The sequence below is a fragment of the Pipistrellus kuhlii genome, unplaced genomic scaffold, assembly GCF_014108245.1.
Source record: "Pipistrellus kuhlii isolate mPipKuh1 unplaced genomic scaffold, mPipKuh1.p scaffold_m20_p_1, whole genome shotgun sequence".
NCBI classification, from domain to species: Eukaryota; Metazoa; Chordata; class Mammalia; order Chiroptera; family Vespertilionidae; genus Pipistrellus; species Pipistrellus kuhlii.
Window position 1 is genome coordinate 43,767,850 of NW_023425404.1, and position 24,068 is coordinate 43,791,917.

Sequence of the window (24,068 nt, forward strand, 5' to 3'; positions counted from 1 at the left end):
TGTGGCTGGGAAATGTGACTGAGCTGGTTGGGTAACAAAACAATGTATTATTAAATGTAGTTTTTTCTCTTGTTGAAATGACTCAGATGTCACTGTCTTCTATCTGATACTTAACAAATATTAGATCTACATATAAATAAATAATTCTTTAGAACTTAGTGTATGATTTTAATTATGAATTATTTATATAAAAACCTCAGAATATGAATAAATCTAAAATTGTATGTTGGTAATTTTGAGGGTACTCTGAAGTGAATTAATTTAATTGAAAAGCATTAATTGCTTTTCAGAGTATGGTCCAGGACCACGATAGAACTTGTAAAAATTCAAAATCTCAGATCTAACTCAGACTTACCGAGTCAGAATCTGCATTTGAACAAGATACATTGGTAACTCATATGCATATTAAATTTTGAAAAATACTGCCTTCTAGGCATAAGTCTGTTTATAAGTAGAAAATCAGAAAACAAACATAACACAGGAGATGGTATGAACATTCATTATAAGATCAATGATTAGTTCTCCTGGATATGATTACACATTTGGAAATAATTTTACTATATTTACTTGTATGTATACACATCTAATATTCTGGAAATTCTTATCTTATTGAAAAAAGAAACCAGATCTGATCAAAAGCTAAGAGCTCTCCAGCTTTCTTATCCTCCCTTACACTTAGGTCCCACTTTAATGCTGCACATGGACACTCATTCATCAGCCTGAACACTTCTAATCTTGGGGTCTCTTTGACTTATACTTGGTCTGTAGTTAAAAGAAGTAATTAAAAAATCTGACTTAAAACTGCCTTATTGGGCTATAATTTGCATTTGAAGTAGAGATAAAAACAAAAGGTGAAAGTGTTAATAAAATACTTAAATCTAGTTTATGACGCTGATGATAATTTGCTTAGCATTTACCATGTGTCACATTTAATGTTCATAATCACTCTTTGAGATAGTAACAATTATTCCCATATCTCAGATGAGAAAACAGAAGCATAGAAGGGGGAAGCTACATGCCCATGTGAGGTGGCAGGTTGGGAGCAGAGCCAGGCATGTCTCACTACACACCTCATGCTCTCAACCATGATGGAGATAATGTTAATTATGATACATTATAATGTGCACAATATCTGGCAATGTTTAAAAATTTAGGCTTATAATTATTTAAGAATCAAAATAGGCACATAGGCTTAAAGTTGTCTGCTATTTTAAAGTTAATCACTACTCGTTTATTGTTTAAGGAATTAGTGAAAATTATCAGATGGGAATTTTCCGAATACTTGCTGGCATTCTTCACCTAGGTAACGTTGGATTTACATCTCGAGATTCAGACAGCTGCGCAATACCTGTAAGTTCAGAACAAGCTTGGTGTGATGGCAATTGATTTGTATTAGATTTGTTGCTTCTTTATGGAATAAATATATTTGAAGTCTATTAACATCAGAGAGATAATTATCAAACATGTGAAAATAAATACGGGCTCTAATCCCTGGGGCACAGTGATTGTGTGTGTGTATGTGTGTGTAAGAGAGAGAGAGAGAGAGAGAGAGAGAGAGAGAGAGAGAGAGAGAGAGAGAGAGAGAGAGAGAGAAGAGACTCAAACTTGTATACATGTCTGATCTGTATAAACAGAGGTCAGAAATGGATGTTGGATTGATGAGTCTAGGGAGAAGGTTTTATTTGGCACATGTGCCAAGAATTGATAACTTTATTTTTTTCTCCAGCTGATATGGTTAAAAAAGTATTGAAGAAACTGTTAGCAGTGGTTACTCCTAGGAAGAGAGACTAGATGGCTGTGAGACAGGGTGTCTTCATTATGATTTACCTATTCTTCCGTACATAGTGATGACTGCACACAGAACTAAAACCCACTTCCACATGTGGAAACATTTGTTTAAACTAACAAACCTAACAGTCAATTGTCCTGATTGGGCATTTGTGATTTGTAGTGTTTGCTGATCATTATCATCAAAGATAACACACACACACACACACACACGCACGCACGCACGCACGCACGCACGCACGCATGCGTGCACGCGTGAGCATATGTATTTATTAAGTATTTTTTAACTTTATTGAAATAGAGGAAGTTTTAATTAATTATTTTTCCAACCTGCTTCTTCAAGGACTGTAATAGAAGATAATCTTGAGATTTGTGTTTCATTCTTCAGATATCGTAGTTGATATTAGCAAATTTACATGTAGATTAACTTGTGACTTAAATTTGGGTAAATTCAACTTTAGTTTTGAAATACATGTTTCAGTATCTCTTGTTTCAGTTCAGTCCGAACTTCGTTATTTACTCTGTTTTTTGGGACTTTGAACCTCATTTTTGGACTAAGTGCTCTGATTGATCTTCATACTGAATAAATTGTATTTTAAAATATTTTTTAAAAACACATAAGAACCACTCAGAGGTTAAAACTTGGTAGAAATAGGGATGCAGAGAACAAAGCAGAACCCTGAAGTTAAGACTCATCTTGAGGAAATTTGCTAAACCCAATGGCCATGAGCTTTGGATTTCATAGCCAAGTGGGATGCAGAAGAGAAAAGATAAAGTCTAGTCCTTTCATAAATAGGGCAACAAATATGGGAACCACTATTAAAATGGAGACCCTAATCGGGAAACCAATAATAAACTTGTCCACTACCCACTTCAAGAGTACTAAGAAAATTTCATCAGGCTCAAGCCTTGGTGCTAAATAAAGGAGGAAAATATAGTTCCCTAAAAATTTATAGCATCACACATACTCCCAGGCTGATTTCATAGTTCCTGGATAAACCCAGAAAGCTACATGGAGAAAACTTAGCTAAATTTGTCCTGGAATGGTAGTGTTCTAGATGTTGGACAGAAGCAAGGGCAAATTTACTTTGGAGGATCCACCTTCAATCAGGGCATCAATAGAATTGAGAAAAGTTACAAGAAATATTGGCTCATAGTAAAAAATCATAAATACCACAATGAAGCAAAATAGATGGACCTACATAAAATAACAGAATAACAAAGTCAAATCTAAGAAAAAAATTAATATCAGATTTGACACAACTAAAGAGAAAACTAGAAGCTAAATGGGAAGGAATCCAAAATGTAAGAAGAAGCACTTAAAAACAATAGATAAATGAGATGAAGGATAGAGTAATAAATTCTAGCTGTAATCTAAAGAGGATTTCTGACAGAGAAAGAAGAAAATAAGACAGACATAATGTTTGAAAAGATAATTTCTAACTAATTTCATAACTTGTGAAATGTCACCAAGCTACAGATTTGGAAAGTCCAAAAAATCCCATTTAAAATAAATAAAAAGAAAATCCATCTCTAAGTACCATAATGATACCAAATGCAGAGAGAAAAATCTTTAAACAGGCAGAAAAATATGACATTCAGCAATACTCTTGAAGAAATAGCAATTAAATTGAGAGCTCATTTTCCAATTTCTACAATGAGACAGAAAACAGTAGACTACTATTTTTATTGTTATAGAATAAGTCACTATTAACTTAGAATTGTATATCCAATAAAAATATCTTTCTGGAATGAAGGAAAAATAGAAGTATTTTTAGACAAGTAGACACTTGTGAAAATTTGTCACCAATAGGCCCTTACTAAAGGAAATATTAAAGGACATAGTTTAGGAAAGGAAAATGACCCCTGATAGAAGATCTAAAATGTGAGAAGAAATGATTTAATAGTCTAGTAAAATTCAGGCAAATATAGATAAAATGTGATTAATTAAAACAATGATAATAATAATGTATTGGGCTGCAAAAAATAGCACTCTGCATAGATTACTTATTAGTTACAAAGGGAAAAATAGTTATCTTTCTAGTAGCGAATTCTAGTGGATATTCCTTTAACCAAGTGACCACAATGGACATGACCAGTAATGGGACCAAGCAACATCACATAACTTTAACATGGAGTACTGAGAGTGCAACATCACTTCTCTGATATTCCTGCTAAAAATGCATGACCCAGATCTAATCATGAGGCAATATTATCATGCAGACCCAAATCCAGGGACAGACCTTTAAAAAATGTCATGATCACAAATGAAAAAATAAAAAGAGTGAAGAAGTGTTCAGATTAAAGAGATTAATGACTCCTGGCCAGATAGCTCAGTTGGTTCCAGCATCATTCTGGTATACCAAGGTCACGGATTTGATCTCTGGTCAGGTACATACAGGAATCAACCAATGAATGCATAAATAAATAGAACATGAAACAACAAATCGATGTTTCTTTCTCTCTCTGTCTTTCTGTCTCTTCTCCTCTCCTACCTCCCCCTCCCCGCCCTCTCTCTAAAATCAATTATGAAATAAAATTTTAAAAATTAAAAGAAATTAATTAAGCATGATAGCTAAATTCATTGAATGAAACTAGATTGGATTTTGGACCATAGAAATGTTTTGTATGTTTGTTTTTTCATAGTAGAAATTATTAAGATCAATCAGCAAAAATTGAATTAGATCTATGGGTTAGATAATAAAGTTTTATCATTGCTAATTTTCTGATTTTATTACTAGAGGCCTGGTGCACAAAATTTGTGCACAGGGGTGGGAGGGCAGTCCCTCAGCCCGACCTGTACCCTCTCCCTCTTAACTGCTCATCTGCTTGCCTGTCCTAACCACTCTGCCTGCTGATCCACCTAACTGCTCTCTCCTGCCAGCTTGATCCCCCTAATTGCTCTCCCCTGCTAGCCTGGTCACCCCTATTAACTTTTTTTTTTTTTTTTTTTTAGGATGCAGCAAAACTTTTACTTAGAGAGAAATTTTTAAACATGAATACATAAATGGAAGAGATCTAAAATCAATAATTAAGCTCCCACCTTTAAAACCTAGAAAAAGTTGACAAAATAAATCTAATGCAAGCATAAAAATAATAAAACATAGAACAAAAATTAATAAAGTTAAAAATAATAGAGAAAATAAACAAAAACAAAGTTGGTTATTAAAAAAGATCAATAAACCTCTAGCCAGGTAATTAAGAGAAAGAGAGAGATAACACATATTACTAATGTCAGAAATAAGAAAGGAAACATAATTACAGGTTCCAAGGTCATTAAGTGCAAAGTACTGGGGAAACAATGTACAACTTTATGTTTTTCAAATTTGTAAATTTAGACAAAATGGACCAATTTCTTTAAAGACACGGTCTACAACAGCTCACAAGAAGCAACAAACAATCTTGACAGGCCTCAATCTCAAGTCAAAGAAATTGAATCAATATTAACCTTTTCACACAGAAAGCAAAGGGCTGAGATGAGTTCAGTGGTAAAGTCTACTAGATGAGAAAGAAATTATACCAATACATTACAACCTCCTCCAGAAGATAAAAAGAGGAACTGCTTCCTGACTCATTATGTGAAGCCAGCATTACCATAGTAACAAAATCAAAGATGCTGGTTGCAAGAGCAGTAACATCCATGAACATAGATGTAAAAATCCTCAAGAAAATATTAGCAAATTAGCCCTGGCCAGGTGGCTCAGTTAATTGGAGTGTCATCTGTACACCAAAAGGTTGAGGGTCCATCCCCTGTCAGGGGACATATGGGAGGCAACCCTACCCCTATTAACTTTTTTTTTTTAAATCTTATTCCCTTTACACACAATTGTTTTTGACTTCCTTATTGACTTCTCCCTCTCACACAACTTTTCTCTCTCCTCTATGTAACACTTTCCTATTAACTCATCATTTATAAACTTTTCTCCCCTCCTTATTTCCTACTTTTTCCATCATCCTTCTTTCCATCTTTCCCTTACCCTCCCTCTTACGCTCTCTCCCCACATAACTTCTTTCCTTTATCTTTACCCCTCCCTCCCTTTTTCCTTCCTTCCCACCTTAATTTTTTTCTTCACTTCCTCCCTCGGATCTGCTTTGCTCCCTCCCCTATTTCTTCCTTTTTACCATTCTCGTTTTAAGCTCTACCAGATCCCCTTTAAAACTTTCCTTCCCTACCTCTTTTTCTCTTATCCTATCTTTCCCATACATTCTTCTCTATTTACTTCCACTGTTTTAATATTTATCTACCTACCTGATTATTCACTATCATTTATCTCTTTTTTTTCTGACTCTTACTTTTAAAATCTGTCCCTAGTACACAACTCTACTTGATTTTCATTATAGCTCCTACAGTTCACTAACACATCCTCTTTCCTTTAACTCTGTTTTCTACTGACTCCTTTATAAAGTTCTTCTCTCCCTCCCTCCTTCCCTTCTTCCCCATTTCCCCCCACTTCTCCATCACTCTTTTACTCTTTTTATAGGCTAATTAAAAATTCTATGCTTTTCATCCTCTCTTAGTACTGACTGCTTTCCTCTCTGGGACCAGTAACCACTTTGAGGGGCCATGTAACAACCAGCTGTATCTTGCCTACTGTGGCCCATGCCTTCCCTCTCCAACTTGGGGGAGGGTCCAGCCAGCTGGGGCTGGTGTCCATTGCAGGACCGCTGCATTACATACTTGCACGTTGCGAGGCTTTTCTCCTGTTGAGTGCTGAAGGGGGTTACGCAGAGGCCTTTCCCCCTCCTGCTCGCTTCCCCCCACCCCCCGGGCCGAGTACCTGCTTCCATGCCTGGAGGGACTCTCTGTCTGATCCCCTCCAAAATTCACAGGTGACGGGATGTGCTTGCACAGGCACTGTTAGGGCCCGACTTGGGGGGTGGGGGTATTCTGCCCTGGATGCAAGCCCCCGTCTGGGTTGGACCGGGCAGATGAATGAATGGATAGATGGATGGATGGATGGATGGAGAAAGCTACAACGGCTTCCCTGTGGTGTGAGAGTCGCCTATGGTCTCCACAGTAGCAGGGCTGGGTTCAAGAGGCCGAGTCCTGAAGCTGGATCTGTGCAGCTGGAGGAGGCTTTGAGGTTGTGCGCTTTGGAGGATCTACCAGCGTCCCGAGCATCGTGGGGTCGCCCTGTGTGTCTGTGGCAGTGGGATCCCTGTGTTGTTTACCCGGTGGCCCATCCAAGCCCAGTGCCTTACCTCAACATCCACTCTCTTGTCTTGCCTGGGCCTTCCTTTGTGTTGGGTCCACACCCTCTCGATTTGCATGTGCAACCCCTCCCAGTGGTTACCTCTAATGCCTGAGCCCCACAGTTGGCGTTTGCCTACTGTACCTCCAGAACCAGCCTTCTGCCGAGCTGGTGTTGACCCTTGGGGCCCCCACCTCAGGTGGGAGGAGTTGGTGGCGTCCCCAGGCAGAGTGCTCTCGATGGGGTGTGGTGTTGTGGGAGTGTTTGTCAGGTGCATGCAACTGGGAGAAAAAGAGGACTCGGGCTGGGGGCACGAAAGCAAGCCTCACGCAAGTCCCCTTGTTGTGTGCACAGCCTCCTGCTGGTCTGTAAATATGCAAATTGGTTGTCATTGTGACACTGTTAGGACCAATATGCATATTACCTCTTTATTATATAGACTAGAGGCCCGTTGCATGATGATTCATGCAAGAATAGGTTTTCCTTCCCCTGGCTTCGCTCCCGGCTGCCAGGGAGCCTGCAGTCTTCACTCCCAGATGGAGCACTGCTCCTGTAGCTCCCTTTGCCCCCTGCCCTCCCCCTCATAGCAGGTGTCCCACCCCGCCCAGTTGCTTCATGCCTGTGTATGCAAATTAACCCATCTTTGTTAGGTTAATTTGCATAGTCACTCCTGATTGGTTGATGGGCACCGTGGAGGTACGGTTAATTTGCATATTTATTTTTTATTAGTGTAGATACCCTAGATATATAAGTGATTAAAGAGATTCTAATGTAAGAAGTTGCACACATAACTATCAAGTTATCTTTTTAAAACCCTTCAGTGGCCTCCCATTGCTATCAGGATAAAGACCAGCCGTGGTATAGCCTCTGCCTGTCTCTGGCCTTATTACATAGATCTTCTCCCTCTCTCAACTTCAGTCCCGCATATTGATGTCACCCTCCCATTGCAGGATTTTTATATCAGCTATTCCCTCTGCTTGGAAGACCCTTTCCTCCCCCTTTCACCAACTTAATACATTCTTGTCTTTCAGATCTGAACTCCTTATTTAAAGGCAGCTTTCTCCTGCCTCTCTGAAAAGGGCACATGCATCTCACCTGCAATCTTACTGTAGTGTCCTTCTCCTTTACAGTAAATACTAGAGGCCCGATGTATGAAATCATGCAAGGGGTTTGGCCTTTGTAGCCCCAGCTGCCTTGTAGCCCTGCCCCCATCCCCTGGTTGTTCCAGAAGGTCATTCTGGAAGGTTGTTCTGCTGTTCGGTTTAATTAGCATATTAGCTCTTCATTATATAGGATTACATGTTGGGGAGCAATTATTTGTTGAATATCCATTTCACCTAGAACTATAAGTTCCAGGAGGACAGAGACCCTGTCTCTTTTTTATTTTTTTTATTTTTTTATAATATATTTTATTGATTTTTTACAGAGAGGAAGGGAGAGAGATAGTTAGAAACATCGATGAGAGAGAGTCATCGATCAGCTGCCTCTTGCACACCCCCTACTGGGGATATGCCCGCAACCAAGATACATGCCCTTGACCGGAATCGAACCCGGGACCCTTCAGTCCCCAAGCCTATGCTCTATCCATTGAGCCAAACCGGTCTCGGCGTCTTTTTGTTTACTGGCATATAATAGGCACTCAGTAAATATTTGTTGATGGCTGATTTTCTGATTGACTGACTGAGTGTGTCTGAAAAGAGATACAAACAAGTACTCTGAAGAGACAGGTGATTTTTAAAATGAGCCTTAGAAGAGATTGCATAAGCTGCTAAGATGCTGGTTTGATGGATAATTTTAATTATCATCATCACTGATCAGCTCTCAGTGATTTGGGTGTTTGTTATAACAAAGAATTTGCTGGGTGTTATTTATTACCACTTTGTTAGTATTTTTCAGTAAATTCTTACTTGATTGATCTTGTCACAGGAGATAACCCATTCTCTTTTGGCAGCCCAAGCATGAACCTCTCAGCATCTTCTGTGACCTCATGGGTGTGAACTATGAGGAGATGTGTCACTGGCTCTGCCATCGGAAGCTAGCCACTGCCACAGAGACATACATCAAGCCCATCTCCAAGCTGCAGGCCACGAATGCCCGTGATGCTTTGGCTAAGCACATCTATGCCAAACTCTTTAACTGGATCGTAGATCATGTCAATCAAGCGCTCCATTCTGCTGTCAAGCAGCACTCTTTTATTGGTGTGCTGGACATTTATGGGTAGGCATATTAAGCTTAGTGGCCTGTCAGAGAGCATTTCTTTTTAGGGATTTTCTAGTAATTCTACATGGGTATTTGATTCTGATTTCTACTGGTAAGAAGGAAAAATTACAAGAGAATTTCTAAAAATATTAATTTTATTTGCTAGTTTTCTTTCTCTAGGTACCCTTCTTTAACTGTTAAAATCCTTCCTTTATATCGTGCTTTTTGATGCCTAATTTTTCATTAACTGCTTCAATTTTTCAAAAAAACCTATGAGATATCTATCCCCAGTTCCCTTCTATGTGTGTCTATACATTGAGTCTATACACTGATAAGAGCAATGGCTTTATCATAATACCAAGTGTTCCCCACTTGGGGATGGATTGGCCCTCAAAAACTTATACTGCTGAGCTCATCTACATGTCAGAATATTTTAAAAAATCTCTGTGCCACTTGACTGATGCCTTTCTTCTGGGTACATACCCCATGTACTGACTTAAAAACCTTTATCTTTACTGATATAATAAGAAAGTTTCACAATGTTGGGGAATTTCTGTTTCTTTCTAATATGCACATTTTGAATATTTTTTTTACAAACTACTTGTTATCTTTTCTTCTCTTACCATATTTTTTGTTTTACAGATTTGAAACATTTGAGATAAATAGTTTTGAACAGTTTTGCATTAATTATGCAAATGAAAAACTACAGCAACAGTTCAATCTGGTAAGAATTATTTTTTAAAATATTCTGATATAAATTATTCTCTTGAATTCCTAGTGTGCATTTAAAGTCTGATTCCTAAAATGAAGTTATGAGTTATAACTATTATCTGGTGTTTAGAACAGTCGAAGTGCTGAGGAACTTTAAATGATGCCACATTAGAAAATGTTTATGGTCTAGATGGGATTCAAGGTCGTCCTTGGATTGTAGTCTGAGAATAGTGAAAATTTTGTACAAATAAGTTGAGTGAGGGAAGCAAAAAGCTTTGAAAGATATCCTTCAGTTTCTTGTCCTGAGGCTAACTATATGTGGGGTTATGACTACCTTACCTCTTACTTGTTGTATTTTCAAGATGACAAAACAAAAACTCAGAATATATTCTCTTTTCTACATATTTGTTACATATTTTCTTTTCAACAGTTTGAGACACTCAACAAGACAATGGTAATGAGTATATTTTGAGAGTCAAGTGTCTCTTGAAGTAGGAATATCAAATATCTAAGAACATTATCACGATGTTGAGGGATTTGAAGGTGCTTAAAAATGAGGTGTATTCAGAGGGAAAGTAGGGGAGGATGGGGGTAAGGGGAAAAGATCAACCAAAGGACTTGTATGCATGCATATAAGCCTAACCAATGGACACAGACACCAGGGGGTGGTGAAGACATGAGTGGGGGTGGTGGTGGTGGAGGGGTAATGGGGGAATAAGAACACATATTTAACACCTTAATCAATATAGAAAAAAAAAATGAGGGGTAGCACAGATGCCCTGAGCTGAATTGCTTGGATTACGGTCCTAAATCTGCCTTGATCCAAGGGACCTTGGGCAAGTTGAGGGACCTTCTTGGCCTTAGTCTCCTCATCTGTACAGTGGGGAAATAATAGTACCTATTGCATATAGTTCTATGGATTAAGTAAGTTGGAGTGTGTAAAGTGCTCACCACATGCTAGGCACAGTTCTAAAGTGCAAGATTAGAGGTAGTTATTAGTATTGATGAAAGAGGATATTAAAAATGAATAACCTATAGGAATTGGAAGATATATGGAAGAGAAGTGAGTGAAGGACAGGAAAAGAACCCTTAATAACTATCTTCATCTTAGAGAGTTCAAGTGATATATTAGGTCTAGTAATAATTAATGTCGTTTTCTAATATTAATACTTTTTAAAATCGAATTTATTTAAACAATACAACAAAATTTAATCAACAATATAGTTGCCGTTGTTTTCTACTACTTGTGCCCAACGCTCAGGAAGCATTTTAATCCCTCTGTTGTAAAATTCTTGTGATTTTGATGCAAAAAATTCGGTCAATGCATTTTTGAGGCATTCTTCATTATTAAATTTTTTTCCAAGAAGAAAGTTTTGCAAAGAACGAAACAAATGGTAATCGGAAGGGGCAATATCAGGAGAATATGCAGGTTGAGGGAGAACTTCCCATTCCAACTGGCGCAGTTTTTCAGCAGTGATTCTTGCAGTATGCGGTCGTGCGTTATCGTGGTGAAGAATTACGTCCTTCCGATTAATCAGCGCGGGTTCTTTTTCTCTTAAAGCTTGGGCTAACCTTTCCAATTGGGCACTATACACTGCACTTGTAATGGTTTGGTTAGATGGTAAAAGTTCATAATGAAGAATTCCTTTAAAATTCCACCAAACACACAACATCACTTTTTTCGCATGCAAGTCAGGTTTTGGCGTGGGCTGCGGAGCCTCATTTTTGTCCAACCATTGAGGCCGCCTTTTCAGATTAACATACAGCACCCATTTTTCATCTCGGGTAACAATTTGCTCTAAAAACGGCAAACAGTTTTGATGAGAGAGGAGCGAACTGCAAATTGTGACTCTTTGATTACGGTTGTTGTCGGTCAACTCATGAGGAACCCATTTTCCAAACTTTTGGACTTTGCCAAGTGCACGCAATTGATTGGAAATTGTTTTTTGTGAACAATTTAAAGTTGTCGCAAGCTCTTGTTGGGTAATTTGAGGATTTTGCACCAAAAGAGCTTGAAGAGCTTCTTGATCAAAATTGGACACACGGCCTCGACCACTCTTGTCATCTAACGAAACATTTCCCTCGCGAAATTTCTCAAACCAAGGCTGGCATTTTCTGGCGCTAACTGCATCTTGACCAAGAGCACTACAGATGTTTTTTGCAGCCTCACTTGCTTTTCTTCCTAATTGGAACTCGTAAAGCATGCAGTGCCGAATATGCTCTTCATCTGCCATCTTCTTAGCCCTAGTTTTGCAACAAAAACCAAACCAAACACAAACTTTTTCAAGCAAAACTTGTTAATTGCACTTCACACGTTCTGTAGATACCACGTTTTTGAAGGTTATGTTAATACAAGTCAACGCCAAGCAAGATTTTAAACAAATGTTTAAAACGACATTAATTATTACTAGACCCGAGATATATATATATATATATATATATATTGCCTGCTCATAGCCACAGAGGGCTAATTTTATCAGAAAAGTAGCAAGAAGTGTGTGCAAACCAAGAGAGACAAGAAAAGACCAGTGAAGGAAAGCAGAAGCCACCAGAACTAACAAATGGAGGTCATTAGCATCTGTGGAGACCAGAAGTTGTGGGTGGGCTGATTGGCGTGGTTGGAACAGAGATGGGACTGCTCTTCCCATTGGACTCCCATTCATCTGTGAAGCTCAGATCACACAGCACACAGCCTTTTCTCAGAAGTCTTCCCTCACCACCCTGTATCCAAATCAGATGAAGATGCTGGCTCTCATAGCTCACATTATTTTCCTCTGTAACATTACAGTTTGTAATTATATTCCTTGTGATTATTTTATTTCTGTCTGCTTCTTCCACTAGACTCCAGACCCCATGAAGGCAGAGCCCACATCTATTTTGTTAATGGTGTTTGGTGACTGGCACGTAGTAGCAGTCAATGCATATTTTTGCTTAAATGAATGAATGGAGATTAGAAGCAATGATGAAGGGAGGTGGCTGAAACATTTAGCAGAAATAGCATGAATTTATAGTGGCTCCAGCAGAGTTGGATGTAGAATCCAGGAAAGTGAGCGGACGATTTCCTGACTATGGAGAATAATAAAGGCAAACACCAAAGATCACTGTTACATAACTCTGAGACACATGGACTTCAATACCACAGTCCTTTCAGAGAATGTCTGTGTTGTGCTCTAAGCATCTCCCTGCGTGGTTCAACAGTCTGGAGGACATCCACTCTGCAGAGTTGGTCAAGGCCAGCTAAGGCAGACTGTGCCCATGTTTTAACAGCACTATGCAGTAACTTAAGAGGCCAAAAAGTACATAGTTGGGATGAATACATATCAAAAATTGAAAACTGCTACATTTATCAGCTATTTAAAGCATTCACTTACCTAGATTTACTTGTTTATCAAGAACCCTATATAGTTGTTTACTGTCTGTGGTTTTTATTTGCTTTATTTTATTGTTCTCTTTGTGGAAATCATGTTTCTCCCATGAAATTGTTGTTTCTGGAAGCCATGGACTACCTCAGATTATCTTAGCATCTTAGAGTGTTTTATATAAACACTAGAGTTCTGGTGCACGAAATGCATACACTTGGTGGGGGGGTTGGTATCCTGGTCTGTGCCCTTTCGCAGTCTGGGAGCCCTTGGGGGATGTCCCATGGGGAGCGGGCCTAAGCCATCAGTTGGACATCCTTAGTATGTCACAGAGGCAGGAGAGGCTCCCCCCACTGCCTCTGCACTCGCCAGCCATGAACCCGGCTTCTGGCTGAGCAGTGCTCCCCTGGTGAGAGAGCACTCAATCAATATGCTTGTTAGCTTTTTTTTAAAAATTAAATTATTATCTGTGTACATATACCATTGACCCCCCCTCCCCAGAGTTTTGTGCCCATTGGTTGTACTTATATGCATGTATACAAGTCCTTCGTTTGATCTCTTATCTACCCCAGATCTCCCTACCCTCCTCGCTGTAATTTGACAGTCTGCTTGTTGCTTTACTGTCTCTATATCTATCTTTTGGTTCTTTAGTTTGTAATGTTCTTTATCATCCATTATATAGGATTGTTTCTTGACTAACATTACTTATGATAATAATCCAGTAATGCCACTTTTTTTCTTTTTCATTTTAGCATGTCTTCAAATTAGAACAAGAGGAATATATGAAGGAACAAATTCCATGGACACTCATAGATTTTTATGATAATCAGCCTTGCATTAATCTTATAGAATCTAAACTGGGCATTCTAGATTTGCTGGATGAGGAATGCAAAGTAAGTATAATTCCCTGATGTACTTAGTGTATCCAAATAGATATCTCAAGGTCAGAAAGTTAAGTGAATTTAAGCAGAGATTCGTATTGTTCCATGAGTTGCCATTGTGAGGTCACTCTAACTTGCATTCTGAAGGGTCACCAGATCCCAAGGCCTTTAAATACAAGTTAAATTAGGAGAATTCCTTTCCCTTTTCACTTGATTCTAAATTATGTGAAAAACTAAAAGCCTATTGCACAAAATTCATGCACTCAGGGGGTCCCTCAGCCTGGTCTGCACCCTCTCACAGTCCAGGATCCCTCAGGGGATGTCTGACTAACAGCTTAAGAGCGGGCCTAAGCTGGCAGTCAGACATCCTTAGTGCAGCCACTGCCATTGTGCTCGCCAGCCATGAGCCCAACTTCTGGCTGAGCGATGCTCCCCTTGTGGGAGCACACTGACCACCAGGGGGCAGCTCCTACATTGAGCATCTGCCTCCTGGTGGTTAGTGCGCATCATAGCGACCAGTTGTGCCACCATTTGGTTGATTTGCGTATTAGCCTTTTATTATTTAGGATTAACATTTGATATAACTACTACCAATTTTAGTCACTTTCTGTTAATCAATATGCTTATATTTGGTACTTTTTGTTCATTAGTATTATTAATATATAAAGAAATGCAATAAATTACAAAAGATATTTTAAACAATAGCTCTAAATATTCATAATTTAAAATTTAACTATTTCTTTATTACTGAAATGTTTGTTAGGGAGGGAGTTTTAGCTTTAAATTTGAAGATGTAGCATGATAGAAAAATATGAGATTCACAGCTCTACTGCTAACTGAGTGATCTTAGACAAATACCTATTTGTTCTCTTTATTTAATTTATAAGCATCCAGATTTTCTACAGCATTCAGAATGCATGTAGTGACAAGGTCCTTGCCTCACTCAAAATTAAATAAAATGTAAGTCAAAACAAAAACAAGTTACTGTTTTACCTATCAAGAGATTTTAAATTTAATTTAATAAAAAAATAAAATAAAAAATAAAAAAGATTTTAAATTTAATAATACCTTTGATTTGATACTACCAAATGAATATTTATTGCATATATATTCTTGATGAAGGGCATGAATTAGTACAACATATTTTAAAGGAATTTGGCAATATTCATCAAAATTATAAATACATATATATTTTGACTCAGCAGTGGAACTGATGGGAGTTTACCCAACAAATATATTTGCAAAAGTATCCAGGATATATATGTAAAATCAGTCATTGTTACAAAAATCAGTAAAAACATAGTGATCATAAATATAAGGCTGCTATTATTAAAGAGAAAAAGATGCATTGAGTTTAGAGAATGAACCTATTTGTGTATATGTGTTTAGAGACAGAAAGATAAAGAAGTCATTGGAAGTTGTGAAAAGAGACTACCTTCCGTTTCATACCTCTCGGAATTATATAAATATTTCACTATATGCACATGTTATCTTTAACATATTTTTAGAAAATACTTGATAGTCATGATACTTCATCTTTAATGTGAGGCTTTTATTGTTTTAAAAGCAATTATTACTTGATGATTCCATCTAAAGGCAGATTGAGCTGCCCAAGGGGAGCTCTCAGTCTTTGTTCTCCGTTAATAATTGGTTTTAGGCCACCATGAGAGAAATGTGGAAGAAATAAGTTCCTAATTTGAATATAAACATTGGCAGGTGAAGCCAAAATAATCGCCTCTTAATTAATGCATTAGAAAAGTCTCATAACAATATTCACTTGTTTTTTTCTTTCCATTTTTCTTTCATTAAATGTAGATGCCTAAAGGTACAGATGACACTTGGGCCCAGAAATTGTACAACACACATTTGAACAAATGTGCACTCTTTGAAAAGCCCCGTCTATCAAACAAAGCTTTCATCATCCAACATTTTGCTGACAAAGTAAGGAAGCTGTATTATCTTTTTTCTTTTTGAATACTTAAGTTCAAAGAAGAAAAAATGAATATTTAAGAGGTATCATTTTTTTTTTTCTTGGCTAAAGTTTGCATTCTTCAGGGCTTTATAGGAAAGTAATCTTCATTGTTGGTGTGTTGTTTTTCTTTTTCTTTAACCTAAATGGAATTGTGAAGTAAATGTGGGTCTACAATCCCTACTATAATTTTGAAATTCAAGAAACTCTGAAAACCAATCATCTTTTCATAATTTATTTAGTGACTAAACCTGATCTCTGGCCTGAACTAACATGAGGTTATTTATAGTTTTTACTTATCCTATTTAGGCTGGATATTTACATATTGCAATGTAGAAATGATAATGTATTTGAGCACTGCTGCCTCATTCTTTGCTGGAAAATCCCAAGTTCTAAAGCATAGCTGATCCCAAGGGTTTCAGAATAGAAATTGTGGACTTGTGTCACTCTCTGATATTGATTCACTGGGTATCTGGTAATAAGGCAGGCAGACTTGCTGCTCCAAAAGTTCTATGGACTACTGAGAAAAATCAGGAGCTGTAAGACTAATTTATGTTCCAAGGGGGTTGTAGGGTAGGCTGTGGAGTAAGCTTCTCAGGGTTTCTTTCAGGATTTGGGGGCCTTCTGAGTCCACCTTAATTCTGGCTGGAAACCTTAGAATGACTTTAGGGCCACCTTAAGGCTTTGTGGTGCACAAACTGGGAGCCCCTTGAGTAGTATATAGATGGTTGAAGCCACTGGAGTTTTGGAAGCAGTAATAGTCCATTCTGAAGTAATTCCACTTACCAAATCAGACAGTATTTACCTGCCTCCAATTCCTTCTAACATCAGCTCTTCTACTTTCTTTCTATCAGACAGCTATTTGTTCCTTTTGATCTTCTTTCCCAAGAGGAGACTTAACCCTGCTGGATGGTGAACTAGGTTAGGAGGAGTTGTACTGGGTCAGCGTTGTAGGAGTTGCCAGCATGGGAGAGAATGAACTTTAGATGAGTCAGCTTACCCATGACGGGAGGATCTTTTAGACCACAGTTATTCAGCACTACCACTGTTCCCTAAGAAAAACAATATTTCTTTTACTGTAGGGTTAACATCCTTCTTATCAAGTTTGTAGTTTCTTAGAATAAAACCACAGTCATATTGCCTGAGCTTAATAAATATTTTGTTAAAGATGATTATGATTTCTATTCAAAAGTTGTATAAGTTGAGATTTTTCTGTGTTTTTAGGTGGAATACCAGTGTGAAGGCTTTCTGGAAAAGAATAAAGACACTGTTTTTGAAGAACAAATTAAAGTTCTTAAATCAAGCAAGGTAACCCATGTCCATGGTTTTCTTCAGTCAGGATATATTCAACAAAATGTTAAGCATTGTCTTTTAAACAATAATAATGATTTCTCTAACAAAGTCAGCTTTATTGTTAGTTTTTTACTTGCCAGATGTACAATACAATGCTTACTGTGTGTTAGGTCCTGATTTAAATGCCATACAAATGTTAACTCATCTCATCCTCATAATGAGGTGACATTCTCATTACCCTGCTGATTTTACAGATGAGGGCTCTAAGGCACAGGGACTTCAGAGCTAATGAGTTTTCAAACCAAATTAAAGCCTAGGCTGTCTGGCTCAGAGTCTGTGTCTTAACCACTATGCAGTGTTGTCTTTCAGTTTTATAGGACATTTTTGCCTGCACAGCAGTTCTGGGCTTTTTTTGTGTGCTTCTGTGAGAGACTATGAGAGAAAACGAGTATTTTTGCTATGTCATTTTAAAGGGATGCACTTGAAACATAGCCTTACGTACTCTATTTAGATGGAGATTGATCTCTGGACCATTGATTGTAGTTTCAGGTGTGGTCCAAAGCATTTCAAAATTATATTTCTTTGGTATAGACTCTAGAAACACTGTTTTCTAGTGGGGAAAAAAATTCCAGAGGGCAAGGAACTATGATGGTTACCCTGAATTGACCCCATTCTCCGTGTGTGTGTGTGTGTGTGTGTGTGTGTGTGTGTGTATGTGTGTGTGTATTTATTTTTTTTAAATTGATTTCAGAGAAGAAGGGAGAGACAGAGAGATAAAAACATCAATGATGAGAATCATTGATTGGTTGCCTCCTGATCACCCCCTACTGGGGATCAAGCCTGCAACCCAGGCATGTGCTCTTTCCTTGGAATTGAACCTGGGATCCTTCAGTCTACCGGCTGATGCTATATCTACTGAGTCAAACCAACTAGGGCTCAGTCACATTCCAGCTCACTTTTATTTTATAGGGAACGAACCAGGAAGCCAGCTACTCAGTTTAGCAAAATTAATATTCAATAAAAAACTAGGTATATTCATCAAATTTTTCTAGATTACTGATTGGCACCTTTTTTTTTTTTTTTTTTTTTTTTTTTTTGTTTTTTCTAAAACTGCCAGTTTTTCTGGTTTATCCTAAGAAATCCTTTTAACTTCAATGGAATACTATATGAACACTAGAGGCCCTGTGCACAAAATTCATGCATGAGGCCGAGAAGGCTCCCTCAGCCTGGCCTGCATACTCACCAAGCCAGGACCCTCCGGGGATGTCCCACTGCCTCTCACAATCCGGGACTGTTGGCTCCAAACTGCTCACCTGCCTGCCTACCTGATTGCCCCTAACCCCTCAGCCTGCCTGCCTGATCACACCTAACTGCTCCCTTACTGGCCTGATCATCCCTACCCTAACTACTCACCTGCTGGCCTGATCACTCCTAACTGCCTCTGCCTCTGCCTCGCCCCTCACCCAGGACCCAGGCTTCCCTCCCGCTGGCCAGTCACAGGCACTTAGGACCTGGGTCAGCTTCGCCCCAGCCAGCTGCTGCCACTGGGGCCCGTGGGCAGATGGCTTTGCCTGGGATGCAGCCACAGGTACCTGGGACCACAGTGTGAGCAGCTTGTCCCTCTCCCGGGCCACAGGTGCAGGCACAGCTGCTGGCACCTGGGACTGTGGGGCAGACAGCTTGTTCCTCTCCCTGACTGGTCCCCATTCCTCTCTTGCAATCTCATTTGTGCCTGGCTGGTCCCCATTTCTCTCTCATGAACTCATTTGTGCCTGGCTTGTCCCCATTCCTCCCTCCCCAGTGTTGAGTGTCTGAGCCATTAGAATGTGAGTGTATGATGACCATTTGCATATTAGCTCTTTATTATATAGGATTTTTACTCTTGTTTTTAGAATAAAATGTTTACTTTCAATTCTTTTGATAATAGAAAGATCATAAGACTAAATTCCAGTGTTATGCCTCAGGAAATAATGAGTATAGTGTCTTCTGAGAAAGTCAGTTTTTCACTTATCCTCATAGGCCCTGGGTATTAATGCTTGATAGCTTATGGGATTGGCATAGAAGAGAAAATTCTCTCACAGGCCAATGCCTAAGATTATAAATCATTTTGATTTATGAATAGAGATGAAAATTGTGACATTCTAACATCACTACTCTGCCTAAGTAATTAGCTTAAATAGAATATTCACAGGTTCCCATCCCCCAGGCACCCATGTCAATTGTACCTTTATTCTGGCTTAATTTTTCTAATTGGCTAATTATCAGCTTGATTATCAGCAGGTAGATATACATTCAAAGTAATCATTTTGAATGACTGCCAGTCTACATAGCATTGTTGCTGTTGGAATGGGGAAGGTGTGTGATTTACATAGAATCTCAAAGGCCTCCCTGCTCCCAGGCCAAAACCCAGCCCCTCAGAAACCCCAATCTAAATGGATGGACTTTACATGTTAATGTTTGTGCACCTGATAGGAAGAAAGTTTAATATAGTGTTTACTTGTTCTCTTGGATGTACTAATTTTAAAAGGCTAATATTTGTGTTAAATATTTTAAATAGAATTATTTTGTGCTAATACAGTATGAGGTTGAGTTTGTATGTGTATGTGTTTTATCTTTTTTTTCCCTTTAATTTTGCAGCCTCTAATCAAATTTTCAACCAAAAAAAAAAAAAAAAAGAATTAAGGTCTTATAAACTTAACAAAAAGTGTCTTAAGATTTCTTTATGGTTATAAAACATAGATTTTGTTGCCACATCTAATATCAGAGAGCACATAAATGAATTGCAACCTGACCAAATACTACTAAATTGCAACTCTACCAAATACCATTAAAAGAGTTTTAACCCCTATTTTTCATGTTGCTTTTTGACAAGGGGAAGCAATGAGTTTATGCCTTAGGTCTCTCATCTATGAAATAGAATCATAATAGTATCTAAGGGGTTCTTATGAGGATTAAATAGGTTTAATTAAGCCCTTAGAGTAGTGTTTCATTCATAAAAAGCTCTTAATGAATAATGTTGTTCTTACAGAAATGATTTCCCACATTTTCATGAAGCTGCTACTTGGATTATTTTGTTTTCTTTAATACTGTTTCCTAGACAGATCAAAGAAACAAGATGGAATGTCCAGGCATACCTACCTATTTATATATCCGTGTATCTATTTTTTTTGTTGTTGTTGTTAATCCTCACCCTTTGATATTTTTTCCATTGAAGTCTCTTTTGTTCCACAAAATTTCTCCCGGTCATATTGCCTTATACCATCCACCCAATTACAAAATGCCAAACCTTTTGAAAATCGTTCTTTAAAAAAAATGCTTTTATTGATTTTATAGTGAGCAGAAAAGAGAGAAGGAGAGAGAGAGAAACATCAATGTGAGAGAGAAACTTGAGCCCACAACCTGTGTGTGTTCTCTGACTAGGAATCGAACTGGCCACCTTCTGGTGTTTGGGACAATGCTCCAACTAACTGAGCCACACTAACCAGGGCTTGATAATCTTTCATATTGCTAACCTAATAGAACACAAATTGATTACAAAAGTTATGCAATCAAGTTATAAGTTCTTTGAAAACAAATATAACAATTACAGGATAAGGATAGGGTTTTTACTTGATCCTTCTACCCACCATAATCCAACTTATTTTCTAAAAAATTTTATTGATTAATAATTATTTTTAATACTATAATACTGTAGAACTAGTTTATGACATTCTTCCTGCTGAGATTTTCTGTGGTATTTTTTTAGCTTGTTCTCACCATTTGAATTAGTGGGTAGATAAATTAAGCATGCTGATAAAGTATTTTGTGGAACTAAAATAATAAGATAGGACTTTCAATTAGTATTTTTCTCAAAAAATAATTATAATTCAACTCAGTAATATATTTAGAGTGGCCAACTAGGATTTCAAGTCTTAGTGGAGTAGGTTTTATTTTGTTTCCCCCAAACATGGTTGTAGAATTGTTACATTTTTCCACCTATATAGTTAGACTATATATGTCACCTTCCTCTCATACTCTTGGCTCCCGACACAGATATTGATTACTTCTGGTGTGTGACTCTGAAAGAGTTGGCTTAAAGAAGGGAGTCACTATGGATTGCAAATCTTCATGTTTCCATAAAGGTTTACATTTACGTTTGAGATTATTTTTATTTATTTATTTTGAGTTTGAGTTTAGAGTGTAATATTCTTTCGCTTTCTCTGACTCAGTTTAAGATGCTACCAGAATTATTTCAAGATGATGAGAAGGCCATCAGTCCAACCTCAGCCACCTCTTCAGGGCGCACACCCCTCACCCGCATTCCTGCAAAGCCCACCAAAGGTCGGCCAGGCCAGACAGCCAAAGAGCACAAGAAAACAGTGGGACACCAGGTGAGTTCAGGAAACCACTGCTGTGGTGTCCTTTCTTCCTTGGCTCTGCTGAAGCCTCAGGTCTTCCTTCCTCAGCCTCCCCGGTGAGGAGAGACTAGAGCTTTCACTGTGAGAATGTGCATCACTGTCCACTCCTGCTCCTCTCCACCCAGCGTTAGACCTGTGACTGATTAAGCCTTTTCCAAATAATGTTTTTTGCATCTTAATTCTTTTTTCTTATGGACCACTGTTGCCTTTGTTTTGTTGTCTGGTTGCTTCCTCTCTGGATTTGTGCAGAATATCAGCTCCTTCAACTGGAACAGTGCCCTCCTCCTTGTTTTTGATGTCTTATCCTCCGGGGGGAGTGGAAAATGTAACATGCATACTTAATGCCTGAACAGTGGCCCGTGCTTTGGACAGGCGGCTAAGCACTGGTCAGCTTGTTTTTCTGTGTGTGACCTTGTGCCTGGTGCTGACAGGAAACAGGGCCAGACACAGGTCTACTGCGTCCATCTGGATCCCATGTCCCTACTGGTAATCCCACCTGGCTGTACACTCCCATTCTCCCATTCATTGCTATACTCTTAAGTCATCTGTTATATTTTTCAGTATCTTATAGCAAAACTCCCACTCTACATAATTAAATGGCCTTAATATTCATAAAGCAAGGTTATATTTTTAGTCAGAATTTCGCGTTCCCAACAGAAAACAGCAGAGTCATGTATTAAAAGGAGAATAGGAAGACAGAACTCCAATGTAAATGATGGACTTTGGGAGATTATAATGTTTATGTCCATCAACTGTAACAGATATACAACTCTCTTGGGGGATGTTAATAATGGGGAATAAAGGCTGTGCATGTGTGAGGATAAGGGATGTATAGGAAATCCCCATATCTTCTCAGTTTTGCTGTGAACCTAAAACTGCTCTAAGAAAACAGCCTATAGAAAAGGGGGATGTGGGAAAAGGCACGGGAGAGAGTGAATGTTTATTTAGTAAAGTAAGTATATAAATAGTAGAATTTAAGCAAATTGTAACATAAAGCATTCTTGTTTGATAGCAGCTCCCCTTCTGAGGGTGGGTCGATCTCTACTACTGTTATTAAAATAAAAAATTTTAACTTGTTTTACATAATCTTTGGCTTTGACAAAACCTTGATGCCCCTTTCTGCTCTTTCCTGTACAGTTCCGAAATTCCCTTCACCTATTGATGGAGACCCTCAATGCCACTACCCCTCACTATGTGCGCTGTATTAAGCCTAATGATTTCAAGTTCCCATTCACGTAAGTATTTTTCAACTATGGAGTTTAAAAGTATCCATATATTAAAAGGATTACCAAAACAATGGAAGGAAACAATATTTGGGTAATTCTTCATGTTTTGTATAGGGAAACTACTAGTTAATAGAACTTAAAAATAATTTTTTTAACCTTTTGACACCCTCTCCCCCTTACCCATTTCTCTTAGCTGTCAACCCCTAGCTCTGACAATCACCAATATGTTCTCTGTATCTATAGCTTGGATTTAGTGTGCGTATGCTTGTGTTGGTGTGTGTTGTTATGTTTTGCATTTTTTATTTTTTATGAGTTTATTTGAGCCAAAATGATGACAATTGCCAGGAAACAAGATATCAAATACTCCATATTTTATGTTTTTTAGATTTCACATATAAGAGGAATCATATGGTATTTGTTTGTCGGACTTAATTTCATTTAGCATCATGCCCTCAAGGTCCATCTTGCCCAAATGGCAAGATTTCATTTTCTTTCATTATTTTTAAAAATATATTTTTATTTATTTCAGAGAGGAAGGGAGAGGAAGAGAAGGATAGAAACATCAATAATGAGAGAGAATTAATGATTGCCTGCCTCCTTCATGCTCCATACTGGGGATTGAGCCAACAACCCAAGCATGTGCCCTGACCAAGAATCAAACTGACTTCCTGGTTCATATGTCAGCGCTCAACTACTGACCCATGCCAGCTAGGCTCATTTTCTTTTATGGCTGAAGCATATATATAACAGTTTGTTCGTCCATTCATTGGTTTGTTTCCTTATCTTGGCTATTGTAAGTAATGCTGTAATGAGCATGGGGTTGCATATATCTTTTTGAGTTAGTGTTTTTGTTTCCTTTGCATAAATATCCAGAAGTAGAATTACTGGAACATATGGTAGTTGTATTTTTAATTTTTTAAAGGAATCTCCATACTGTTTTCCATAGTAGCTGCTTGTTTATTTTTATTTTGTTGCTTTTACTTTTGGTGTCTGATTAAAAAAAATCATCACCAAGACATATAATATGGACCTTACACCTATGTTTTAAAAATT

At 38.0% G+C, this 24,068-nt stretch overlaps 1 protein-coding gene across 14 annotated transcripts in view; it reads left to right on the top strand.

Moving 5' to 3' along the window:
- Positions 1–24,068, top strand: part of MYO5A (myosin VA) — a 184,418-nt gene that overhangs the window by 88,218 nt on the left and 72,132 nt on the right. For 13 of the 14 annotated variants that reach the window (XM_036441582.2, XM_036441592.2, XM_036441600.2 and 10 more), the window contains 8 exons: positions 1,244–1,350; positions 8,932–9,197; positions 9,822–9,903; positions 14,002–14,142; positions 15,946–16,071; positions 17,324–17,407; positions 21,601–21,762; positions 22,927–23,024. In XM_036441582.2, the coding sequence (XP_036297475.1) occupies positions 1,244–1,350; positions 8,932–9,197; positions 9,822–9,903; positions 14,002–14,142; positions 15,946–16,071; positions 17,324–17,407; positions 21,601–21,762; positions 22,927–23,024 (1,066 nt within the window). The remainder of the gene's footprint in view (positions 1–1,243; positions 1,351–8,931; positions 9,198–9,821; positions 9,904–14,001; positions 14,143–15,945; positions 16,072–17,323; positions 17,408–21,600; positions 21,763–22,926; positions 23,025–24,068) is intronic. The other variant, XM_036441618.2, reaches the window with a different exon arrangement.